General features: G+C 36.6%; 1 protein-coding gene across 7 annotated transcripts in view; it reads right to left on the reverse strand.

The window, feature by feature from the left end:
- Positions 1-4,950: 4,950 nt before the first annotated feature.
- LOC127638135 (inositol hexakisphosphate and diphosphoinositol-pentakisphosphate kinase 2-like) overlaps positions 4,951-25,496 on the reverse strand; it is a 37,155-nt gene continuing 16,609 nt past the window's right edge. Inside the window, exons 16-30 of one of the 7 annotated variants that reach the window (XM_052119501.1) lie at positions 23,574-23,695; positions 22,214-22,396; positions 21,974-22,115; positions 21,314-21,537; positions 21,101-21,228; positions 19,535-19,649; positions 19,317-19,424; positions 19,119-19,235; positions 18,631-18,768; positions 18,060-18,153; positions 17,167-17,274; positions 15,206-15,268; positions 9,088-9,225; positions 7,484-7,597; positions 4,951-6,582 (exon numbers count right to left, since the gene is read on the reverse strand). In XM_052119501.1, the coding sequence (XP_051975461.1) occupies positions 6,488-6,582; positions 7,484-7,597; positions 9,088-9,225; positions 15,206-15,268; positions 17,167-17,274; positions 18,060-18,153; positions 18,631-18,768; positions 19,119-19,235; positions 19,317-19,424; positions 19,535-19,649; positions 21,101-21,228; positions 21,314-21,537; positions 21,974-22,115; positions 22,214-22,396; positions 23,574-23,695 (1,889 nt within the window). In that variant the 3' untranslated portion in view covers positions 4,951-6,487. Of the gene's footprint in view, positions 6,583-7,483; positions 7,598-9,087; positions 9,226-10,250; positions 10,281-15,205; positions 15,269-17,166; positions 17,275-18,059; positions 18,154-18,630; positions 18,769-19,118; positions 19,236-19,316; positions 19,425-19,534; positions 19,657-21,098; positions 21,229-21,313; positions 21,538-21,973; positions 22,116-22,213; positions 22,397-23,573; positions 23,696-25,496 lie in introns of those variants that run through there. The other 6 variants (XM_052119500.1, XM_052119504.1, XM_052119502.1 and 3 more) reach the window with 6 other exon arrangements.

Raw genomic sequence — 25,496 nt, forward strand, 5'->3', positions numbered from 1 at the left:
TCAACATCCTTCAATATGAGACTATAGTTTAAGAGAATCACTCAAATCTTTCCATTTCTGTCATGATCATGTAAAGCCAGCAAACCTGGTTGCTTTTGCATGACACACGCAAGGATACCCTGTTTACATGGAGGTTAACATGGAGCTTAACTTCTCCCACAGCAATTACATTTTAATGCATAAAAATATGTCCATCCACTAAGAGTAGTAGTTTCACCACTGAAATGGTGTTCTAGACTACTTTACAGTTCAAACAACACATATTTTGTTCGGAATAATTAACATAGTGCTTTAACAAACATATAAGCTGCATATTTCATAATTTAAAGTTTAAACACTCTTTGCCTTGGACCATAGGCTGCAAGCAGTAGTGTAGTCTTGGGCAAACGCAGGCATATGCCGTATATCCACCTATCTTTATTAGGATTTTGCATATGCCCCCCTAAAATAAGTGATTATATGTATGGCTGCCAGAACAATGAGTAGTCTTTTGAACTGGAACTTTTGTTTTGAATATTGTACAGATTTTGCTGTTTTGGAAGGAAATTGGTACTTTAATTCACCAATGTGGAATTCAACTGATCACAAAGTATAGTCAGGACATTACTGATGTACCATCACTATTTGAAAAAATGGACAAATCTAGACAGACCCCATTTCCAGCAGCCATCACTCCAACACCTTATCCTTGAGTAATCATAATAAATTACTAGAAAATAACTTGCCATTATATAAAACACAGCTGAAAGCTATTTGGTTCATTAAATTAAGCTTAACATTGTCTTTGTGCCACAGTGTGCAATAGACTGGCATGTCTTAAGGTCAATATTAGGTTCAAAATGGCAAAAACAGCTTTCTCTAGAAACTTATCAGTCAATCATTGTTTTGAGGAATGAAGGCTATATAATGCTTGAAATTGCCCAAAAACTAAAGATTTTCAGAAGGTTTACACTACATTCTTCAAAGACAAATGACAACTAACTCTAACAAGGACAGAAAGAGACGTGGAAGGGCCAGATGTACAACTAAACAAGACTATAAGTTCATCAGAGTCTCTAGTTTGAGAAACAGATGCCTCACATGTCCTCAGCTGACAGCTTCATTGAATTCTACCTGCTCAACAGGCCTTATGGGAAGAATTGCAAAGAAAAAGACACTTTTGAAACAGAAAAACAAAAAGAAAAAGTTAGAGTGGGCAAAGAAACAGACATTGGACAACAGACAATTGGAAAAGAGTGTTATGAATCTGAACCCCATTGAGCTTTTGTGGGATCAGCTAGACTGTAAGGTGTGTGAGAAGTGCCCGACAAGACCGCCACATCTATGGCAAGTGCTACAGGAAGTGTGCGGTGAAATGATAAACTGACAGCTAGAATGCCAAGGATCTGCAAAGCTGTCATTGCTGCACGTGGAGCATTTTTTGATGAGAACACTGAGTTAAAGATGTTCTGATTTTTTTTAAAAATTGCAATAGTAATTATTCACGTTATTAATATCCTGACTATACATTGTGATCAGTTGAATGCCACTATGGTGAATAAAAGTACCAATTTCCTTCCATAAGAGCAAAATCTGTACATTATTCCAAACTTTTGGCCACCAGTGTATATAAATATATATTTTTTTCTGTATTTTTAGTACAGGCAAGACAGACAGTCCGACTAAGCTGATCCACCATTCAGAACATTCATTTCAGATGCGACTGGATATTTGCTGACCAATAAATTTCATAATTCACAGTATGCCCACCTCTTCAGACACTACTACACCCACTGGTTGCAAGTGCATTAATAATAAATATTTGTGAAAATAAATACTGACTCTCTCTCAAATACAATAACTGAGCACTTTACTAGGAACACCTGCACACCGTATTTATGCGAACATCTAATCAACCAATCATGTGGCAGCAGTGCATAAAATCATGTAGATACGGGTTAGGATCTTCAGTTAATGTTAACATCAATCATAATAATGGGGAAAAATGTGATCTCAGTGGTGCCAGGCAGGCTGGTTTGAGTATTTCTGTAACTGCTGATCTCCTGGAATTTTCACACAACAGTCTCTAGAGTTTACTCATAACGCTGCCAAAAAACAAAACAAAACAAAACACATCCAGTGAGCAGCAGTTCTGCCAACGGAAACACCTTGTTGATGAGAGAGGTCAACAGAGAATGACCAGACTGGTTTGAGCTGACAGAAAGGCTACAGTAACTCAGATAACCACTCTGTACAATTGTAGTGAGCAGAATAGCATCTCAGAATGCACAACACCTCGAACATTGTGGTGAATGGACTACAACAGCAGAAGAGCACGTCCGGAACTTTATTAGGACTGTGTTTCTAATCAAGTGCTCAGTGAGTGTATATTACAAATTGACTGTATATTCTGTGGAAATGCTGTTGAGAGTGTTTAACTTGCATTGAATGCACGACATCTTAGGCGAGTTGGCCTTTACCCATATAAATAAAGCAGATGTGTCATTTTTTTCGATGTTAAAACTCTTTCTCGTATCTCAGCTTAATATGCAATCATCTGTAAGTAAACCAGTTATAGGTTAATTAACCTAAAAGTGTAAATACTGTGTAGAGCTATCAAAACATTCCTGTTTGTTTGAGAATTCCATCCAGCCTGACATAGCAACACTGGCTTGACCATTGGAGTAAGTTTGGGGCGGGGCTATCTGTGGGTACAACCAATGGCAGATGGTGTGAAAATTCTGGAATGTTTGAAAAAGGTGATCATTTTTGCAAGTCCGTTTGGTGACACTAATGGCGCAGAAATTACATCAGCTTAAAATAGTGAAAACAGAGTTAATCATGTAATTCCTATAAACTTCCTCTTTACGATGACCATAAGTCATGCCAATTAGGCACACATTACTATCTACATCGTCTCCAATAGCTTTTGGCAGGAGTTGAAGTGGTTGTTAGTCACTGTGCAACAGCCAGTAATACACTATTAATTTGCCAGCTCACACCACCCGTGAGGGCAGCTGTACCAAAAACTGTTGCCATGGCAATGTCCATTTTTATATCGCAGGCAGATTTTAGGGTGGAGATCTCCAGTAGTGCACTTTGTTTGATTTATGCCCTAAAATGTCAGTAATACTGAAAAGGTTGTCTTGGGTTAGCTGTTGATAGAACATTAAATCAAACATAAATTTAAACAACATACAAAAAATTTAGAAAATGTCCTGTTTTAAGTGTCAGTAACATGGTGAAAAAGAGCAGCAACTTTATATTTTCTGTGCACTGACTAGTGGAATAATTTATTAAGAATTAACATGATCTGTCCTAAAGAGCAGATTCACTTAAAGGTATATTTTTTATTATCGTTTACTCACCCTCATACCACATTCCAGATGTGTATGAATTTTCTTCTTCTGCTGAACACAAAGATTTTTAGAAGAATATTTCAGCTCTGTAGGTCCATACAATGCAAGTGAATGCAAGACCTTTGAAGCTCCAAAAACCAGATATAGGAAACATGAAAGTAATCCATATGACTGGTTAAATCCATGTCTTCAGAAGCGATATGATAGGTCTGGGTGAGAAACAGATCAAAATTAGAGTAATTTTTTTACTCTAAATCTTCACTTTCACATCTGAAAGTCACATGGGTTGCCCGTTTAGTTTCACATTCACATCTGAAAATGAAAGTGGAGATTATCACCTTGTCTTAACCGGGCATGTCCATTGATGCTATACGTGACGTGCCACAACGGCTTGAGGCTGTCTACACTGAACGCTTAGACACGAATATTCTAAACAGTTTATTTGTGTTGCTGGCAGTAGTAGGGCCAGCGTGTGCAAAATGCGCAAAATGGAACGGGACAACCGTGTACTGTCGGCATGGCGGACACACCTCAATGGATGTTTCCAGTGTGACGGCATAATTGATTATAATGGGGTTCTACTGCTTTTGACGTAATATAGATTGTTTATGTTTCCTTATGTGGTTTTTGGAGCTCCAAAGGCCTGATCACCATTCACTTGCATTGTAAGGACCTACAGAGCTGAAATATTCTTCTAAAAATATGAATTTGTGTTCTGTTGATGAAAGAAAGTCATACACTTCTTGGATGTGGCATTAGGGTGAGTAAATTATCCATTTTTATTTTTTAGGCTAAATGTTTGGACTTTTGATCACTCCCTCTTGCTGCACAATTGTGAAAATAGCTTTGTCACACTACTGAAAAATCTAGTTAAGTCAGTAGTTTTGCTACTTTTAGTATGTTACTCAATACTGCAACACAGACTTATACATAATTATAAATATCATTCATGATATTGTATTCTATTTCACTGACTGCAGTGGAGACATCAGGTTCCTGTGGGAATATATTCAGTGGACGTTTGGCATATTTCTCCCAGCATTAATGAAAATGAGTTAACACAGAACACAATATGATATCGTAAGCTTCCAGTTTGTCTGTGATAACTTGGTTGTTTCTCTCTCTTACACACACACACGCATGTTATTACAGTGGAAGTCAATACGTGGATGAGAAGCCGTCTCTATAGCAACAAGCAGCACAGCTGAGGGCGAAGCATGTGTCATCATTATTGTTTTGCATCACACTCTTTCAGACTCCCAGATTCAGACCATATTTTGAATATCAAAACCTTACAATTAAATCAGAGAGAGCAACAAATCATGCACAATATGTCACAGTGGTTTGTATCATTAAGATGAGGCACTGGTGTTCCAACTGATAAGACTTTGTCTCCTCCATGGAATACAAAAGGAGATGTTAGGCAGAATGTTAGAGACTGACAGCCTCAGTCACATTCACTTTCATTGTATGGAAAAAAAGAACAGTGTCAACTTCAAAATTTCTCCTCATGTTCCACAGAAGATAGTTAGTTGACACCATTTTGATTTTTAGAGGTGAACGACTTACCCTTTAATATCACAAACAAAACTGAAGACATATTTACATCAGGTTTTTTATTTAGAATGGTCTCAAATTAAATATGCTCATTTCAAATTTACAGAGTAAACATGGGCAAACAGCAGATTGCATACAACTGAAAACATTCTTTGTCTTTAAAGAGACTACTGCAACTCATTTTACACACACAAGCCTAAGGCATATTTATTACAGATATTATTTCCAAACAATACCTTTTTGTTTTTCATTTCATATAATAAAAATACCAATTTTTTCATTCAAATCTTGAAATAATTTTGTATTAACAAAAATCAAATGTCTAAAAAACATAAAAAAATCATAAAATACACAAACTGCAGAATAGTGGTATAATTTCATTTTCCTGTATCAACTGGCACTATAATTCAACTGAATCAGAATCATTAGATACTTATATCTCCTGTTGTCTTATTGATTTATATGCTTCTTTGTGCATTTACATATAGTTGAATTACTATGTGCAGCAATGTAATTGCATTTGTGTGGGGTAAAGAAACCAAACATCCAGAGACAATTACTATTGTACGCTGCAATGTCCTTGTCTTTGCCACATAATTACTATCTGACTCCATCAGAGTGCAGAAGTACAGCGGAAGAGCTAATTACTGGTTTCAGAGCGCTATTTGCTGACAGATCAAACTATCAGCTATACCTCAGCTAAAAGGGCTCGGTATTGTTCAGGCAGAAGTGTAGATAGCAGTCTGCATGTGGGTACCTCTGTGTAATAGATAACTCATTAATGATGATCAACAGTAGGAACAGCTTCTGCCACAGTATTCCTAACCTCAAACCTTTAAACTGATGGTTCACCCAAAAATGAAAATTCTCTCATTTACTCACCCTCATACCATCCCAAATATGTATGACTTTCTTTCTTCTGCTGAACACAACTGAAGTTTAGACATTTTATATTTTCTATCCAATGCAAATTAATCGGTACCAAACGTTCTAAGCACTAAAAAGCACATAAAGGTAGCATAAAAGTAATCTTCATGACTCCAGTGGTTAAATCTTTATCTTCAGAAGCGATATAATAGGTGTGGGCGAGAAACAGCTCAATATTTAAGTACTTTTTTACTATACACATTCTCCTCCCTGCCTAGTAGGTGGAAATATGCACAAAGACTGCGAATTGCCAAAAGCAAAAGTGTGTGGAAGTGAAAGTGGAGATTTCTAGGAAAAAAATGACTAAAATATTGATCACCCACACTTATCATATCGCTTCTGAAGATAAAGATTTAACCACTGGAGTCTCATAGATTACATTTATGCTGACTGTGCTTTTTGGACCTTCAACATTTTGGTACCCATTCACCTGCACTGCGAGCCTACAGATCTGAGATATTCTTAAATAAATCTTCATTTGTGTTCAGCAGAAGAAAGAAAGTCATACACATCTGGGATGGCATGAGGGTGAGTAAATGATGAAAGAATTAACATTTTTGGGTGAACTCCCTTTAAGCACAGACTGAAGAACTGACATGAGATCAGTGTCAAAATGCTTCCATCACCGCTGTAGAAATCATTAACAATGTGTGTAACCAAGATGTCTACTCGCTGTTAAAGCTGAAGTTTGATGAGGTCTCTGCTACTAATGGCGACGATGGACCGGCACTGGATAACGTGCTGAGAGGATCGCTGCTGTCTGCACACACACAGTTAAAACATACTTAATATAGATCAATAAAGATATTGTAATTGTAGGTTTTTTCATGGTTACAATATTTTCTCTTTCAGAAAATGCAAATGTAATTTATTTTCCAATTCTACTTGGAAACTCTATTTACAAAGAAATTGAACAAAACAAAACAAAATAGAATTAACATGTTGGCATTTCTTTCTTAAACTGTCCTATAATTCCATTGACTGCATTTTTAGAACTGATATCCTCTTTGTATTGCCCTGCATAAGGAGCCCCATGGGCAAATACAATAACTAATGCTATGCAACCACAATTAGAACAAATGCACTATTAATCTAAGAGATCCTTTGTCTTCCAGCATGTTCCTGGCTCTGCTTTCAGAAACAGCGATATTGTAGTAAATGGGTTACAAAGAGGCAGACAAATAAATGACTAAAACAACCTAGATTTTTTTGTGAAAACAGCTGCTAAAACAGCCACACAGACTGAACATAAATCACCAAACTCTCAGGGGAAATGGTGTATAATACTCTAAGTGGCAGAGCTAAAAACTAAAAAACAACTTTGGGGTGCGAAAAAATTTGTCCTAATTAGATCCCCATTTGAGGGCTCATTTCTTGTCCAATAAGGAATGACTGTTTAAAGTCGCCTTTAAAAGGACAAGTTATCTACTTTCTGATCCCATAGTACAGTGATGATATTAGAAAGTATGATGCCAAATGATATTGATACATGTTACTGAATGATTACAACATTCATTTGCCATAGTATTGACATGATACTCCAATGTAGTAACAGAGTAGTGTTGTTTGGTGGAAGACAGACAGGTGTGCTGAATATCTTCGACGATTGCCTGATTTCTCTATTTTTTTTTTAGATAGGTGATAATGTGAGGCATACGCACACCAAAGAGGCCGGTTTGGTGGTTGGGTCAGCTGGACTGGGGTGGTCACTGGGATCTCCGGACTTTCAACATCTATGGAGGGCTGGGCATGGGAGTCAAACATGGCGGACAGAGCTAGAGAGAAGAGGGTGTGTGATTACTATAAGACTAAATCAAAGCTTATTTAAGATAATAAAATACTACCAAACTTAACTGTCTGAATTCAGAAAGATAATCAAGTTGAGAGCTTAGGGACTAAATTACGTTCTATTGAAGTTATGTTAAAGGAATAGTTCACCCAAAAATGTTATGTTTTGAATGCGCCAAGTTAGAAATATGCGCAAATGTGAACAGGGTTTGAGAGCTACAGCAGCAGGGAAGATTTTACTGACTGTAAGTTTGTAGACAAACTTTGAGATTGGCTTGAAAAAGACAGGCCTATAAATTGAAGTAGTTTGAAAAGTTTGAAGGTTTTAAAAGTCCTTCAGTCAGTTAGACAGTTTGAAAGGTTGGAAGATTGAAATATAGCATTTTACAACATGTAGCTTGACTTTCCAGCATGTTGTTAGCAGTTGCTTGCATGTTTTAGCATGTAGCTAGTTATTGCTAACATTTTTAGCATGTTGCTAAGTCAGTTAGACAGATTGAAATATAGCATGTTGTAACATGTAGCTAGTCTTTCCAGCATGTTGTTAGCAGTTGCTAGCAGGTTTACATGAAGCTAGGCATTGATTGCATGTTTAACATGCAGCTAAGGGTTGCTCGCATGTAGTTAGGTGTTGAAAGCATGTTTTAATATGTATCTAGGCATTGTTAGCATATTTTAACACGAAGCTAGGCAATGCTAGCATGTTTTAACATGTAACAAGGCATTATTAGCATGTTGCTAGCATGTTTAACATGTAGCTAGGCATTGCTAGCATGTTTTAGCATGTAGGTATTGCTAGCATGTTGCTAGCAAGTTTTAGCCACTTGCTAAGCATTTCTAGCATGATATATAGATGGATTATAAAAGAGTGAGTCAGTAATAGATAGAAACAGAAAGAGAGATTGAGAGAAAGAGAGATAGAGGAAAAAATAGAGATAGAGCGCAGCTTAAAGCATATTAAAGGCCTTGTTTACATTTGAATTTTTGACATCAGAACATTCCATCAAGGTGAGTGAATGGGATTTTTCTGGGTTTAGATTGCCTGCTGTGCAGAAACCGCAAGTCCAATCAGTTACAAATTATATATCAACCCAAGTCAGAGCAGTCTCTAAGGTCTGTGCAAAGTTTGGTGAGTGAAGCTTGAAAGCTCTAGGACGAGTTAGTGTTTAAAATGTAAAAAATAATATAACTACTCAAATTTAAGCCAGTTCCTCACACAAAGGTATTGTATGGCTTCATTATGTTTGTTCTTTTTTATCTTGACAGTCCATGGTCATAAAATGACTTCAATGTATGCCAAAGAGCAGCTCTGAGATTCTTCAAAACATCTTATTTTGTATTCCAGAGAAGAAAGTCATTCAAGTTTGGAAAAGCATGAAGGGGAGTAAATTATGACATTTTTCATTTTTGGTTGAACTATTCCTTAAACAGGACTGTGTTCTTGTGCATGTTAAAGCGAATGTATATGTCCACCTACATTTCATCCTCTTGAATTGTGTCTCACTCCCATTCTTGCACACCGCAGTGAGGAATTCATCCACCTGCTTGAGTGACAGAGAGTTATGCAGTGTCTCTAGCGGATAGATAGAGGGCACCATGGAGCAGCCTTCAAACCCTGCAGCAGAGAGACACACAAACATGGTCCAAAACACACCTCTCTTAGTAAAGAACTTTTGGTGGCAGTCACTCTTTATGTCCCACACAATCCTAGAGGTCTCGCAAGCAGTTGCATGTGATTCCACTGAAATACATGACGGGAGTATGAAGTCAATGTCATGTGACCTATCAGAAATCACAAATAACACCCAATGCTCTATAGCCATTGGGTATCCAGGATAGATCTTGTGATACAAGTAAAATGCCCAGTGGCGTGCCGCAAATCTTGAGCAAACTGTTTATGTAAAATATCTACTCTTAGGTTTTTGCTTACATATGTCAAACAAGACCGTTACAACTGTGGTCCACTAACAATGTGTTTGGCTTCTTGAATACAGTACAAGACATTATCAGAATAAGGGCAGGCTGTTGCAGACTAATAAACCAGTTAGAAGCTTTATGTGCCTGTTTAACTAACCAATAAAAGAGTAGGGTAATTGTCATTTGAAAAATAAGTGCAATGCTGGAGCAACAAACTATAATAACCCTAATCCAATCCATTCAAATTAATTTATTCAATTTTGAATTAGTAAATGTGTTTTGGTTATTGGTAATGGAATTAGATGATTGTATAGAGGTTTGAAATGTGTAGAGCCAAAACTAAAGCGGTGTGCTCTTCAGAAGGCAATTGCTTACAATTTTAGCAGTGTATAGTATATTTAGTATGCATATTTTCTGTATGCAAGAAATACCTGGATGACCATTTGCCAAAACCTGTAACAGCACACTGATTGAAATACTGAATACCTCAACACAATGCTCATAACTTGACCTTGCATTTCCATAAGTAATTACAGTGGGAATCTTTATTTTTACTCATTTGATCATTTATTAACAAAATAGTAGGCAGTACGCAGTGTATACTGCACAGTATTTAAAAAGTAGTGAGGTAGTTCCACATTGACCTGAAAAAATATGTAAAACAAATTTTATATGTAAACAAGTGCGAGAGGTCTTCGTAAGTTAGCTTTATACTGTACTTACTCTATGCAGGCGTCAACATAAGCAAGCTGTCTTCACATTCACCAAGCCATACGTACAAGCATGCGATAAGAAAAAAAGGACAAAAGTTTATGAGGAGTTACACAGCAGAAAGAAAGCTGCATGGAAAGAAAGTGAAGAAAAACAAGACACAGTCAAGTAAATGAGCAGAACAGATAATGCTTTGGCAGAAACCGAAGCCCCAGAAACTGATGAAGTATGTTTATGTCACAGGTTAATATTCAGTACGTTTACAAACGCAGTTAGAAAAGGATATTTGAAGGAAGTTGTGCATTCCCTGTCTTTTGGAGCACGCGATCAATGCTGAGGCCAATTTTGTTTCAGTTAATGTGTATACATGCTGGACAATGCTGAGCTGCAGTCGCATAAACATATTTTTGCAGGTTGTTCAGCTTACCAAATTAAAATGAGGTAAAGCAACAACATTTTTGAACATTTTATCACAGCTTGATTTCACTGTGTTCTATACAATTAAATTAGTAAACTGTAAGTTTACTTAATCTATTTGAGTTGGGACTAGAAAACGACTTTTTGTAGCATTGATGAAACTGGCAGGGGATTTCCATTTGCCAGCATGATTTGCATGGGACTGGATGGGGTGAACAAATGATGAACTTGAGTTATTTCATGCATTTTTATATAGGAGAATAGGAGATCTGTTCATGTTTAATGTTCTGTTATATTGATACTTAAAAAGAGTCTGTTAGGCTGGAGTTTTGGGGCTTACCATTGTAGTGAAGATTGACACTTGTGCTTAGATTGAGGATGGGCTTTCACATTCAAGTGATGTTTGATTTGAGTGCTGCTTAGCTCTATAAGCAGTTGCTATTATATTGACAGTGCAACAGTATAATTTCCTTACACTTACTCACCTGGCATATACTAATGAATAATATATCAATTAAGTTGGACCAACACAAGAAAACCTATTAAATTAAACATTATTAAATTATTAGAGTTTGACTAACCTAATGAAGATGAGTTAAAACTGCTTTAGTTTAATTTAATTTAATTATGTTGTCTCAATTAAAATTACTTGTGAATCTGAATGAAATCAAGTTGCTTGTAAAAACTTTAAGTAAGTGTAATGACATTTTATGAGTTGTCCGACAGCGCAAAATTAGACAATTTTACTCCGACTGAAGAGTTTACACAAAATATTAAAAAAAAGACAAATTATTGTTTTAATCCAACTGAAATCAAACTTTGAAAGCGTATGTATACTTACTGAGTTAATAAGAACGGGACCATGGAGGTATTGAGCGAATGAAAAATTTGAGTTGGCATTGTTTGGTGGAAGACAATTTAAATTAATTGCATAATTTTAAATTCTATTACACAATGTTTATGTCAATTCTGTGGCCATTTAAACGCAAATATGTCTGAATATTGGCTGAACCACTGAAGCAACAATGCATTACTGACCGCTCAACTAGGCAATGTTTCTGTGCTAGTTCCACGTCTTTCATCACTCTGCACTCTCTACAAGTAAGCCAATAAAATTATTTAAACTCAGATCAATATTTCATATCCATCTATTTATTGATGCATTAGATTGCCATGAAATAAGTGGGAAAATGTACAAATGACCCAAAATAAACTATTTTAGGCTGATACAAGACCTGATCCTGATCAATTGTACATTCTTTTAATCATATAAGGCCTATACATCAGTACTGCATCGGCAATGGCCACCCTTCTCTGGAAAAACGTATATTGGTCGACGAGGGGAATGACTTTAGTGAGTAACATAAGGAAGAGGAGTGAGTAGGAGGAGAGGGAGAAGGATGCGGTAAGCATGGAGGAGGTGGCAGTGATGGAGGAATAAAATGAGCCAGCAGGAGAAACAGCAACAGAGATTCAGAGTCAAATAAACACAGAAGGATGAGGGAGAACGGAGGGATGACAGAGATAGAGGAGGCGAGAGAAAGGAGAGGCCACTGCAGAATGCAGCACTGTATATCCTCTGTTTGATACTCAACTGAGATGTTATTGTTGGAATGACTCAGCAGCATGTAATTAATGACCTGAAATAAAAATTTTTTTTTTTTTTTTGTCAGGACCTAAAACTATTTTCAGAGGCAGTTCAGTGCAATTAGAATCCTTGATTTGAAGGAAATCCTCAGAACACAATGTTTTCTAAATTAAAGGAATATTCCGGGTTCAATACATGTTAAGCTCAATCGACAGTATTTGTGGTATAATGTTGATTACCATAAAAATAACTTTTGCTTTTCCCCTCCTTTTCTTTAAAAAAAGAAGCAAGTTACAGTGAGGTCCTTACAATGGGAGTGAATGGGGCCAATTATTTTGTGGGTTTAAATGGCAGAAATGTGATTTTCTAAAAGCACTTACATTAGTTCTTCTGTTAAAATATATGCATTATTTGAGCTGCAAAGTTGTTTAGATTTTAGGGTTTGTTGACAACATCGTCATGGCAATGAAGTTGTAAAATTGGATATATAACTTTACACAGAATATGTTAGTAGGTAATTTGTTAAATGTTTAGGTCTTGTGGCAATAAAACAGTTTTTTAACGTTTACTGATTGGCCCCCATTCACTTCCATTGTTAGTGCCTCACTGGAACACACATTTTTCCTTTCTTTAAAGAAAAGAAGGAACAAGTCAAAATAATTTTTGGTGGTAATCAACATTATGCCACAAATGCTGTCGATTGAGATTAACTTGAATATTCCTTTAGCATTTCATTTTCATTACAAACTACAATATCAGCATTACAATTCGAGTAAATTGTGGTGAAAACTTTACATATTGTACATTGCAGAATTTCTCATATTTGGTATGTCACACTTTTGCTTTAATGACAGCAAGCACTCCACAAACTCCTCAAGTTTGTGCAAATCCTAATGATTCATGTAATCCCAGCATGATTTGAGGATAAAACAAGGAGCTTCTTGTGTTCTTCAATGGAAGCACAGAAATCTGACCTTTTGTACAAAGGACTTAACATGGCCAATGTCACAAAATGCATATTTGATTAGTGACCTAGAAATAGAGCAGCATTTTAAAATACTTTTTTTCATGTTTGGACGGCTGGTTTGAAAGGTTGTTAAACTGATGGGAAAAACTGCGAGTTTCCCGTGAGGAGTGTTAAACTGTCAAATAATATAAGCAGAGTTTGATCAGTTTACTCTTCAGTAGGCTGCACTGTGTCTAGCAAAATCCTCAACCTCACCAAACCCTGAAAGAACTAGATTTCCTTGCACATTTATAGACATCTGAGAAAACCTCTGCTATTTCAGTACATCGTCCAGTGCAGATAAGCATCAAGTTTGGAATTGATTGGGACATGTAGAGACCATTTAAAACGTGTTGTATCTCGGGAAGCCAGTCAATTTAAGAAGAAAGAACTGTTACAAGTCAAACGCCCAAACTAAATTCTCCTTCCTGGCAGATAAACAGAATAAGATATAATTAAAGGTGCACTTAGTAACTTTAGTCTTTGTGTCATCTTGGACTTAACACTGACACCTAGTGGCTTGGATGCAGCATCATTTAAAATCAATAGTTTTCAGTTTTAGATTACACTGTAGAAATTTTGAATTCAAAGTCAGCCATGATTACTTTAATCAATGAGTGTCAAATAACAGGACTGTTACTGAGATAAGAGAGTAGTATTTGACTGGTCAAGTGATTCTAAGATGGCAGCCCCCATGTGCGGACCCTCTCCATGTAGATTAAAACAGCTTTTATAAGGTTACTGAGACTGGAAACTTAATTTTAATGCGAGTGCTCATGATTTACTACATACTGTATATTGCAAAATTACAATTCATGTCTGAAGGAGTTAAACCTTTTTAGTGAGAAAATTATTATTGAGTGCACCTTTAAATGTAGTCCCAAAGATATAGACCACTAAACATTCAAATACTAATCATTGCATACATCAACATTCAAGTTGTGTAATTTAGCCAACATCTTTTGTATGAGGTACATTAATATCACAAAGACTCAATTTATAACACATTTAAAATGAAATGATTCAATTAAAAATGAAAATGTCATAATTTACTGTAATGTATACCCTCATGCCTTCATTAATAGCAGAATCTCCAAGCTGATCTTTTCCATACAATAAAAGTGAAAGTTGACCATTCAACTTGAAATTTAAAAAGACAAGATTTTTGGTGAATAACAAATTAAATGTCAGTCTGTTCCTAAAACAAAGCTATCATATCTTTTCAGAAGACTCAAAAAAAAAATGTGCATGAGTCATAAGGACAACTGTTTTTGCCTTTTTGGATCTTGACAGTTGCCGGTCCCCACCCACTTTCATTGTATGGAAGAGAGCAGCATGAATGTTCTTCAAAACTTCTTCTTTTGTGCTTCACAGAAGAAAGTCATGCAGATTTGAAATTACATGAGAGTGAGTAAATGACAGAATTTTCATTTTGGGTTGAACTAACGGTTTGCCAAGATATGCTTATCATGCAAAATGATCTTAATGGTCCCATCATCTTCAAATGGCAAAAGAGTTAAAAATAAGAACAGACAGAAAGAGTTCCTCAAAAAACTGACATTTAAAGATGTCCATTGTTAAGCTGTACTGCATAAGATAGGTGATCATCAAAGCAATAATGGTGGAAGGTTAACCATTTCTCTGCACAAACTTAAAAGTGAATCAACATGAAAGGTGTTCACACGTTTTCATGAATCAGCGCATACTGATTTTCCACACAAACAACAATATATCAGGAGATATATTCGATACACATCCCATGCAACTAACCAATCAGGAGGAGGAATGAATTAAGATGGGCGTGTCTTGTGAGAATCCAAATTAATGGAATGATTTGTTGAATGAATTAAACAAAAATCACAATTGTGGTAATTTACGTAGACTATGTTTTAAACAACGGCAGAAGGCATGCAAGGAGAATGTAAAAAAAACGTGGACTCAGGAACTCAAACATACCATTAGTCGGATGCCTGGCATACGACACAGAAAATCTCTTTACTGCCGGCATAGAGAGCAGCTCTGAGGAGATAAAAGAGGCATTCGGAGTTACTTGTGTCATTGTGCCCCTCTATATCTGCTCATGAGCTTTTCCTGAACATGAATTCAGTCTTAGTAAAAGCAAACAGCCTTGCTTAAACATGTAACAAATGCCCCACACTGCTATTCCACCTAAAATGATCTATTGTATAAAAAGCAGGTAAAATTAACAGCAGGGCCAGATGTTGCCCTTGAATATGGGGATTAAAAAAACAATAACAACAGCTGATCACAGGAAACTACCTAGCATTTTTGTTGCTAGAATATCCTTTTAGATGCAACAGCATGACATGGCAGTATTTTGGGTGCCATTTCAAATGTCTTAGACTTAGACAGAGCAATCCTCAATTTCAGAGACACAGCGACACTCTGTGGAAAAAACTGTTAATGCTACTAAGGCAACGCAGCAGAAGACAGGAGTGAGATATTCATAGTAGCAGCAAAGAAAAAAGAAGAAAAAAATGCATAACTCTACTAAAAGAGTTACTAAAAGCTGTCTGGGTAAAGAGTGTGATTTTACAGATTTCCAGGTTTTGATAATCATAATGCCACAAGGTGATGAGTCTTTAGAGATTGTGGTACAAGCAATAATATTTGTAGCCATGGATATAACGAATTTCAGTAAAATCAAAGCAGATTCTCAAAAGCATCCGCACATTAAATATTGGTAACACTTTACAATAAGGTTGTATTTGTTAACATTAGTTAATGCATTAGGTATCATGAACTAACAGTGAACAATATTTAAAACAGAATGTATTATGTTGGTTCATGTTCATTTATAAAATCCAATGGTTCATTGTTAGTTCATGTTAGTTTATAATGCATTAAGTAATGTTAACATATAGAACTTCATATAAAAATGTATTAGTGTATGTAGAAAATTAACAAAAGATTAATAAGTGCTATAAAAGTATGGTTCTTTGTTAGTTCATGTTAACTAACATAGTAACCTAATGTTAATGAATACAACCTTATTGTATGTAAAGTGTGAGCAAAATATTCCACTCTGTAATCCTCCTTTGTATACATTTTTGACCTATCATCAGAACAAAGAGCAATTTAGGAAATAACTGATCTGTAAGAACACATGCTTGCTTTTGCAATTGTTGTTTATAGAAGACATGCACATTCACACATGCACATTATCAGTCTGAGAACGGTGACAACTTAGTAATAATGTGCCTCTGATTGCAAGTTTCCTTATAAAGACAAAGAGCTTCTTCATTAATTGAACTGAAATAATATGAATGCAAACATAAATCATTCTTAAAAATACATCTATGCAAGGATCTAAAGTATTGATGAAATATTGTGTGAAAAAATGCAGTAGATCCATAAACTGTATGATTTTATCAGCACAGCTTCAACCTCAAGAGTTTAGACTATTCATGCAAGCCAGGAATTCAGAGGGCAACTGTATGATTTGTGGTATTTTTAAAAGCCAAACTTAAAATGTTTGTACATTTTTGTTAAATTAATAATTCACCAAAAATTCCATCATCATTCAATTAACCTCATTTTCATTCAACCCACATCTTTTTTCCATACAATGAAATTCAAATGTGAAAGAGGATAACATTCTGCCTAACATCTCCTTTTATGATCCACGTAAAGAAAGAAAGTAATGTGGGTTGGAACAACATGAGTGTAAGTAAATGATGACAAAATTTGAACTCCATATACCTTCAAGTAGAGTGAAAAAACAACACAAATCTCTACTGAGTTATAGTACAGTGTACTGGAAATGGTTCGGAGTGAGATTTCAATTGATCTGAAACGGGCGGACAGGAAATACGAGATGTGAAGAAATTATTAATGATCATCTCAAGTAGGTGAGGTTGTTGATAATCCGGTATGTGTGTGTGTTGGGGACGTACCACCTTGAGAAGACAGACTCCAGGGCGAGAAGGGCTTTTTGCGGTGAGGTCGTGTTAGATCTCTCAGGTTGGGAAAGGAGGCACTGAAGAGGCCTGCACACTGGGCGCCTGCGGTTGGGGGAGGGGGACGTGGGGTGAAGGGGGTGGTAAGGTTAGTAGTGGTTAGTGTTCTTGACAAAACATGCACCGTTTCATTTACGGTAGTCAAGCTAAACTGCAGGCACACGAAAGGCCTTTTCATATGAAACTCACTTAAAACAGCTAGTCTTCTGCTGAGCACACAAATGCCATCAAAGGTTTTGTTCACACCACACAAATCCAATTTGGTTTTCATATCCAATCTGTAGAACTGACTGTTCTAGATTTAAAAAAACAAACCTTGTCTGTCTGAACAAAACCAAAGAACAAGGTTGCATCTTTATCTTTATCTGAAAAACTTGAATTAGTTTAAAGATTAGATAAAAGACATGCCAGAGGCAACATGCACTTTGTTATAAAATAGTAATAAAAAAATCAAGTCTTTTGTATGGTGTAAACTAATTTGCCACAATCTCTTAAAATTACGCAGCTCAAAACCTGTGAAACATTCTGCATTGTGTCGCCTCATAATGTTCTTTGGAGACAGAAATAGTATAGACAAGAATAGCATAGAGACTCCTGCCAATAGTCTACAAGGGCTCGGCATGTCCTTGGTTTATATTTATATAAATATATACATAAATATAAACTTGAGCAGGGTCCTCGAACTGGGTCATTGGTGTTGTCCGATCAACAGGGCAAGGTCACTTAAGAGAAGGCGAGATGTTCCCCACGGAGCCCGATGACAGGAGAGTTATATGGTGTATCTGATACAGGATGAAAAAAGAACAAAAAAAATGAAATTTAATTCCCACCTAGCCCGCTGGGTTTGATCTCAGGAGACTGACGGGAAGATGACGGGAACATACGATATGCCGCTCCACGAGAAGCGTTGCTCTCTGAAAGGACCTGCAAGTATAGAGAAACAAAGGCGCGCACACACACACACACACACACACACACACACACACACACACACACACACACACACACACACACACAGAGAGAGAGCGAGAGAAAGACAAAACAACAGAACAGATATTTACACAACATCAAATATATTATGTCTGAAGTGTCTCTGCTTAGATAAAAAAGGAAAATATTCTCTTTTGAAGATCTGATGAAATCAATATTGGAGTTTTGTGGTTTTTAGGGGGTATTTACCAAGGATGGGCCTTTTGAGTAATTTTGTAGTCGAGCACTCTTAACACTTAAGAAAACAAGTAATCGATTACTTGAAATAAATTGAATTTATGTCAACACAGGAAAGAAAACTTCACTCTGCAAGCAATTTCATGGGGTCTTTAAGTAACAGTTAACAAGAACAGTAATTACTTAAAGCTTGGTAGTGAAACTTCCCATTGAACCTATAGTTTAGCACTGTACCTCCATAGATCCAGCCTTGCGGTTGCGGATAAGTGGCGACTTCCTATGAATGCTGATTGGCTCACACGGTGCGGCTCTGTCGGGCTCGTCTTGGGAAAGGTCCTCGAGACTGCCTTGGTCTGTTTGTTTCTCGTGATTCTGTTACATATGAAATGCGACTGTTGGAAGAGGACTAGCATGTAATATTTCGAAGAAAGTTGCATATAAAGTCCATGGTTTTGCATAGGAATCTGGTTTTAAATACATATAAATCAACGCCCCACCAGGGCAAGAGAAACATGAGACATCTTGTCCCCACAATGTCGGTAAAATCTGTCCCTCATACACCCAGAAGTTTTATATTTTAGCACTTTTAAACAAAAATTCAAAATACAGTACTTGCTTTATTAAATTTGTTTTATTTCCAATTGAGGAAGTCCAGAATGTCCCCTAAGGGAGGTTTTGTCAGATTTACCTAACTTTTGGGGACAAAATGTACACTCACACACCTCTGAAGAGGCAGGACGGAACCCAAATCCCAATGGGGCATTATCCTCATCCTTGCATCCCTTTACCCCTGGGCTAAAGTGCAGTTCAACATGGAAGCGTTCTTCTGAGGAAGGGTCCTACAGATACAAATGCAAGCATGTAAGCAGCATAGAAGAGGGAGAATTGGGTACAAAGGGCTGGGTGGGCACATCCTGTACCTTGTTGTTGTCCTCATAGAGCATAATAACAATCTGAGTCATATAGTTAAGCTCAGACACAGCACTGAGGTAGTCCATAGCCTGCTTCCACTGTTCATCTTTTTGCTCCTAAATATACACACCAAAAAACAGACAAAAAAGCAGCAGTAACCTGTATAAAACTTACACTCAGACATATTGTGCATGCATAACCTAATCTCTCATAGTCTTTCACTCACGTCTAACAGGCCTCCGTATCGGAAGATGCTGAGCAGGGAGTGTACATGGCTTTCGCTGGTGAAATAGAGCCGGGTCCGAACGTGCCGACCCGGAGACATCACTCCTCGCGAATACCTGAACCACCAAAAGGGATGAAAGACACAACCTGATCACTCACAGAGGTTCTATAAGTCACTTAAAAAGGAATGTTTTAGTTTGATTTCAAGTTAAGCTCAATTAACAACATTTGTGGCATAATGTTGCTTTACACAAAATAATCAGTTTGACTCCTTCCTCTATTTAAAAAAACAAAAAGCCGCACTCAGCAAGGCACTCTGGAAGTGAATAAAATACACATAATTTCAAAAGTAAAGCCACAAGAAGTAAAAATTATAAGTGTTCCTTATCTGTGTAAAGTTATGCCATGACAACAAAGTTGTAATCCTGGATATATCTTTACACAGGTATGGTTAGTAGGCAACCTTATCACACTAAACTTATGTTTAAATCAATATACTTTTGTGTATTTTAGCGTATATGGACTAGCACCATTCACAACTGACAACATCGTAGGCATCAGTACATTTCTTCATGGTATTAATAAAAATTTTGTAACAGGTTCCTTATGTTATCATTAGTTAATCATTAGGGGCAGCTGTGGCTCAGTTGGTAGAGCCACTATGCGCAGGGTTGGTGGTTCGAATCCCGGCCCACACGACTCCACATGCCGAAGTGTCCTTGGGCAAGACACTGAACCACAAGTTGCACCCAATGGCAGGCTAGCACCTTGCATGGCAGCTCGGCCGCCATTGGTGTATGAATGGGTGTATGAATGTGTGTATGAATGTGTGTGTGAATGGGTGAATGAGTCACAGTGTAAAGCGCTTTGAATACCTTTAAGGTTAAAAAGGTGCTATATAAGTGCAAACCATTTACCATTTAATGCATTAGGTAACAATGAACAATAAATGTTTTACATAATTTATTAAGCTTTGTTAGTAAATAAAAATACAATTATTAATTGTTAGTTAATGTTAGTTTATAGACCATTAACTAAAGTACAATAGTACTTTAGTACAAGAATACAACTTTTGATTTGAATTATATGTTGAAATTAAGATTAATAAATGCTTAATAAGTATTGTTCATTGTTAGTTCATGCTAACTAGTGTTGTTAATTAACTTTTAAGTATGTAGTAAGACAATACTCCACTGGCAAATAGCTTTTGCTTGTCTTTAAGCAAGCATAGACCTCACTCAATTTTGTTAGATTTATGCTTAAAACCACAAAAACTATTGGCAAATGGGGTAAGATAAACAAAGTTCATTCAAGATATATTCTGTGAAAACAAGTTTGAGATCTTATATAATTTTGTTTCGCAAGAATACTGATCTTTTTATAAGGAAGTCTAGATCTAATTTTTACTGGAAAACAAGACAAAAATACGGATTAAGGAAATAATCTTTGCTGTGTGAGACTCACTAATCCTAATCTGGCACAGACTATAGGACTGATAGTACGCAAGATAAGATTTAGACACAGTTCAATGCAAGACTTTGTCTTCTGCTCCAGTGCAGAGACTTACAGTGGATGCAACTTGTTGACAGCCTCGTCCTCATGTGTCCTCTGTAGATCCAGTTGAATCTTCTTCACTAGAGGCAGACAGTAGGCACTAGCGATGTCAAGCTTCTCTGCTTTATTTATTCCATACTCCTGTAAATGTAAACAGTGTCTTAACATGTAAAGATGGATACAAATGTATATTTTAGTTTAACTATAGTTTAGTGTAGAATCCTACTTGAGGGATGATGATGTCTGCAAGTGCTCTCGACAGGCGGAAAAGCTCCAGTGTGTCCTCCAGTCCCACAGAGCTGTTGTGTTGGGTATCGTACTTCACACAGTCGTAGATATCCGGGATCTTACTGATGTCATAGCGCCCGTTTTTCATACGGAAGTCTCGTTCCAGTTTGGACCACCGCTGTAGCATTAGCTCTAGAGTCTCACTGTGGTACAGCTGTAAATCTGAGCATTTAGAACAGATTATAAACTAATCTTAAAACATAATTTATACAGTTTATGAAGAAAATGTGCGTGCTTGCACGTGCCAACAAGAGTGTTGCTAGGGTGTTCTTGGTGGTTGCTTACTGGTCAAAAGAACCCACTACTAAGTCTCTAAAATATTCTAGATGTGGCTTAGGTCCCTCCTTCATGCAAGCCTATGGGACTTTTTGCCCATCAGGCAAATTCGTAAGTCTGAACACTTGGAAAAGAAATAGCACACCTCTCTTCAACAAGCTACACAACTTGAGGTATCATTAATGTCCGTAGTACAAACAGTGCAGGACAAGTTACCCACAGAAGTTTAACACTTAAACTTAGAGGGTTTGTTGCAATAAACCAAACACCACTAATAAAGCAAGATAAACACATGCAGGAAGACAAAGATGGTAGCACCAACCTGCAGACTTGGGGTCTTCCAGCCTTTTGCAGATCTGACATGTGAGGCTTTGAATGAGGGTGTGAACCTGGTCACAAGTCCTAACAGGGTTACCAATTATACTCATGGAGTTTACCAGAGATGGGCTGCATGTTGGAGCCAGCTTAAAGGGACAGGTACATTTTATGGAAGATTAGCAATGCTGAGATTATTAGTAAATTCTAAAAATGACTAAAATTTGCAAATTGTGACTTGCAACACCTTCTTGTAGTCTTCCTCACTGAAATCTCTGTTCTTCTGCATGATCTCATGTAATCGAGCTTTGACTCTCTGCTGACAGTCTGTAAGAGAGTCACTGTCGCTATCCAGCAGTCCGTTCATGTTGGCACTCTTCACCATCTGAACGAGGATCGGCGTCAACTCCCCTTCCAGTGCTAAGAGACCCTATGTAGATAGAAATTCAAATTAATAGTGGAATTTATCAACATATCTAAATGCTTGTCATACTAATCTAGCGTGCCAGACATTTGACTAATTGGTCTGGGGCCGGTTGCAAGAAACCCCTCAAGTTAAATCACCTTATGCAATGGTATCTTTTTGGGATCCTGCCTGCAATTTTTCACTCTAAAATTTAAAAGCTCACCATTTACACATACTGTGGACTAATTGCAAAAACTTGGTCTAATTTTTTCAGAACACCCCCAAAATAATAACAGACTAATTCATGTTAAATATAGTATACGTTTACAATCTTATGATGAAAAAATCTATATTTTTGTTGTAATTGTCATAACTTTGTAAGCATGGAAGTCTGGTTCTGGTCACTCTACCTTTAAAAATCTCTGATTATTTTTCTCCACTAGATTGCAGCAAGTACTTGAATTTTCTTTCTCCCCTCTATAACCTTCCATTACAAAAATCTGATCTGAAATGTGGGTGGCGTTCTAACCCTCACAGATGTGCTGGTCCATAGACATTCAGTCTAATTTTCAGTTCACGCAACACCACCATTATTCCATTGAATATCTCGGCCTCTGAACTGATAAGAATCTCAGTCTAGGTGTCATTACAAATCGGAGATTCTACCCTTTGCAATGATTAAATTTTTTTTTATCACCAATAGTCAATAACATATTATTCCGATGATCTGTTGCTTTTTCTGCTGGACAGCATATTTTGTTCTGGATATCTTAGATATAACATTGGGTTATTCCAGAGATTATTTAGCAGAGTTATCTGAGATACTGTATATAATATCATAATAACAGACACGCATAGACATTTTATTTTTTTATTAAATGGCATGGGATTCTCTGCAAAAGACTGTAAAAAAAACACATAAAATAGCAGATAATGTATCGAAAGTCTAAGTACAGTTCTGTTTAGTTGCTATTAAGCATCTATAAAAGGCGGACTGATAAAAAAAAATAAAAAATACAGTCATACAGTCAGCCAATCATATTAGAGCTCAATAGATAGAGAAAATTTCTTCCAGTTTTGTGTGCAACATGCATCAGACTTTCAGTTAACAGACTGTGGGCGGAAAGTGGATGTGCCCTCTGAGGCTGAGACTAATCATGTCAATTGTTAACATAATGCTGTATACAAAACACACACATACTTTTGCAAATGCTGCCGCAGTCATCTGCACACGACCCTCGTCGGAGGCATAAATTTTGAGGTCATGACGGTAAGTGCTGTGTAAACGGAGAAGGCCACAACCAGGAAAGCCGGCATAGTCTCCTGCAACAACACAGAGAGCCCTTGAAATAGTAACAATAGCAAGAACAGTTTCAAAGACGTATGTGCAACATATCCAAGAGCCAAAGCAAAGGCCCCGAGTACACACATGCATTCATTCACACACCTTCCATGGAATAAAGAACTAAAATAACAATAGATTAGCATTTGGTGCGTTTGGTCAGAACAAATTGTATTTTGATGCATCTTCCTGAAATGAACTGATCAGTATATACCTCACTAATAATTTGGAATCACATTTAATAATCTAAATATATTGGTTGAAACCATGTTAAACAGTCAACATACAATATGCAACACTATTCATGCATTGCGATGCATCCACACTTGCAGGTAGATTTTTGAACTGATATAAACAGAAACTGTCACTTCTTTTAATCAAACAAGAAGCCACGATTATCGCCCATTTCAGATAATCTCAAACTGGACAAAAAATTCAGTTGATTAATCAGCCTGCCAATTTATTGGTCTATACTCAATAACATTTATTGAAAGTATTTGTCAATATCGCTTTAGGTGCTTCTGTTACATTTATGGGATGACCTACTGTAAGAGCAAACTCAGAACTCTGATTTAAGGTTCCAGAATGTTTATTTGAAAGAATAGAATAACCCCCTAATTAGTGCCACAGAACTGAAAATTAAGTGGCCGCTTGACACTTAGTTCAATCAGATCAAGTGGCTCAATCAGTTCCCTAGCTCCCGAAGTTGTGAATCAGTATCGTAACAACAATTTCTTGGCGATCATGATTTCAAGCTCGAATAAACTACCTATATTGTCATCTAATACTCTGCGTATGCATCAATCACTAGGAAGTATAATCAAGCTTGAAATCATGATCGTGCCTTGAGACTTCAATGGCAAGATGTACAGAGAAAAATGAGTTTTATATTGGTCTGTTCTCACACAAAACCAACTGGATCCCTATAGAAGACATTGATTAAACCAATGGAGTCTGATGGATTACTTTTATGCTGACTTTATTTCCTTTTGGAGTTCTGGACAGCATTCACTTGCATTGTAAGGACCAACAGAGCTGAAATATTCTTCTAAAAATCTTAATTTGTGTTCAGCAGAAGAAAGAAAGTCATACACATCTGGGATGGCATGAGCGTGAGTAAATTATGAGAGAACTTTCATTTTTATGGTGAACTATCCCTTGAAGTACGACTAATCCAGACATACTCTGTCTCCTAAAAAAAAAAAAAAAAAACTCTGACATAACTCTATAAATAGGTTTTTCATTATCTACGATACTGTAGACAATGGAGTAGAAAACGTGTGCAGAAAAAATTCTTTAAAAGTATTAAGTACGACAATTTTATGAACTTTATTCTGAAAGCAAAGCAGAAATATGCAGTTGTGATCTATGACAGGGGTTTTCAAACTTATCAATACCTAGGACCCCCAAATATGATGATCCTCTTGTGAATGACCCCCATTTCTAAAATATAAAAAATATTTTTTGCTATAAAAAAATACTTCAAAATATTTAGTGTTTTTTCCATACCATCTTATTTTCACTATATATGGTTATATATAAACCTTAAGATAAACATTTCAATTAAACTCAAATGTATTTATACCGTTTAGCTCTTTCACAATACAATATATATTATTCCAAAGAAGCTTTACGGAGAATATATCATTACGACCCCCAGTAAGCAGACTAATGGTGATCGCTAAAGGTTCAAGACATATATATTGTCTTTATCCCAAACCTACATGGAGATTATTAATTTTTTTTTAATTTCTTGCAGTTGAAACTAGGGCTGTCAACAGA

Source organism: Xyrauchen texanus, chromosome 46, assembly GCF_025860055.1.
Source record: "Xyrauchen texanus isolate HMW12.3.18 chromosome 46, RBS_HiC_50CHRs, whole genome shotgun sequence".
Lineage (NCBI taxonomy): Eukaryota > Metazoa > Chordata > Actinopteri > Cypriniformes > Catostomidae > Xyrauchen > Xyrauchen texanus.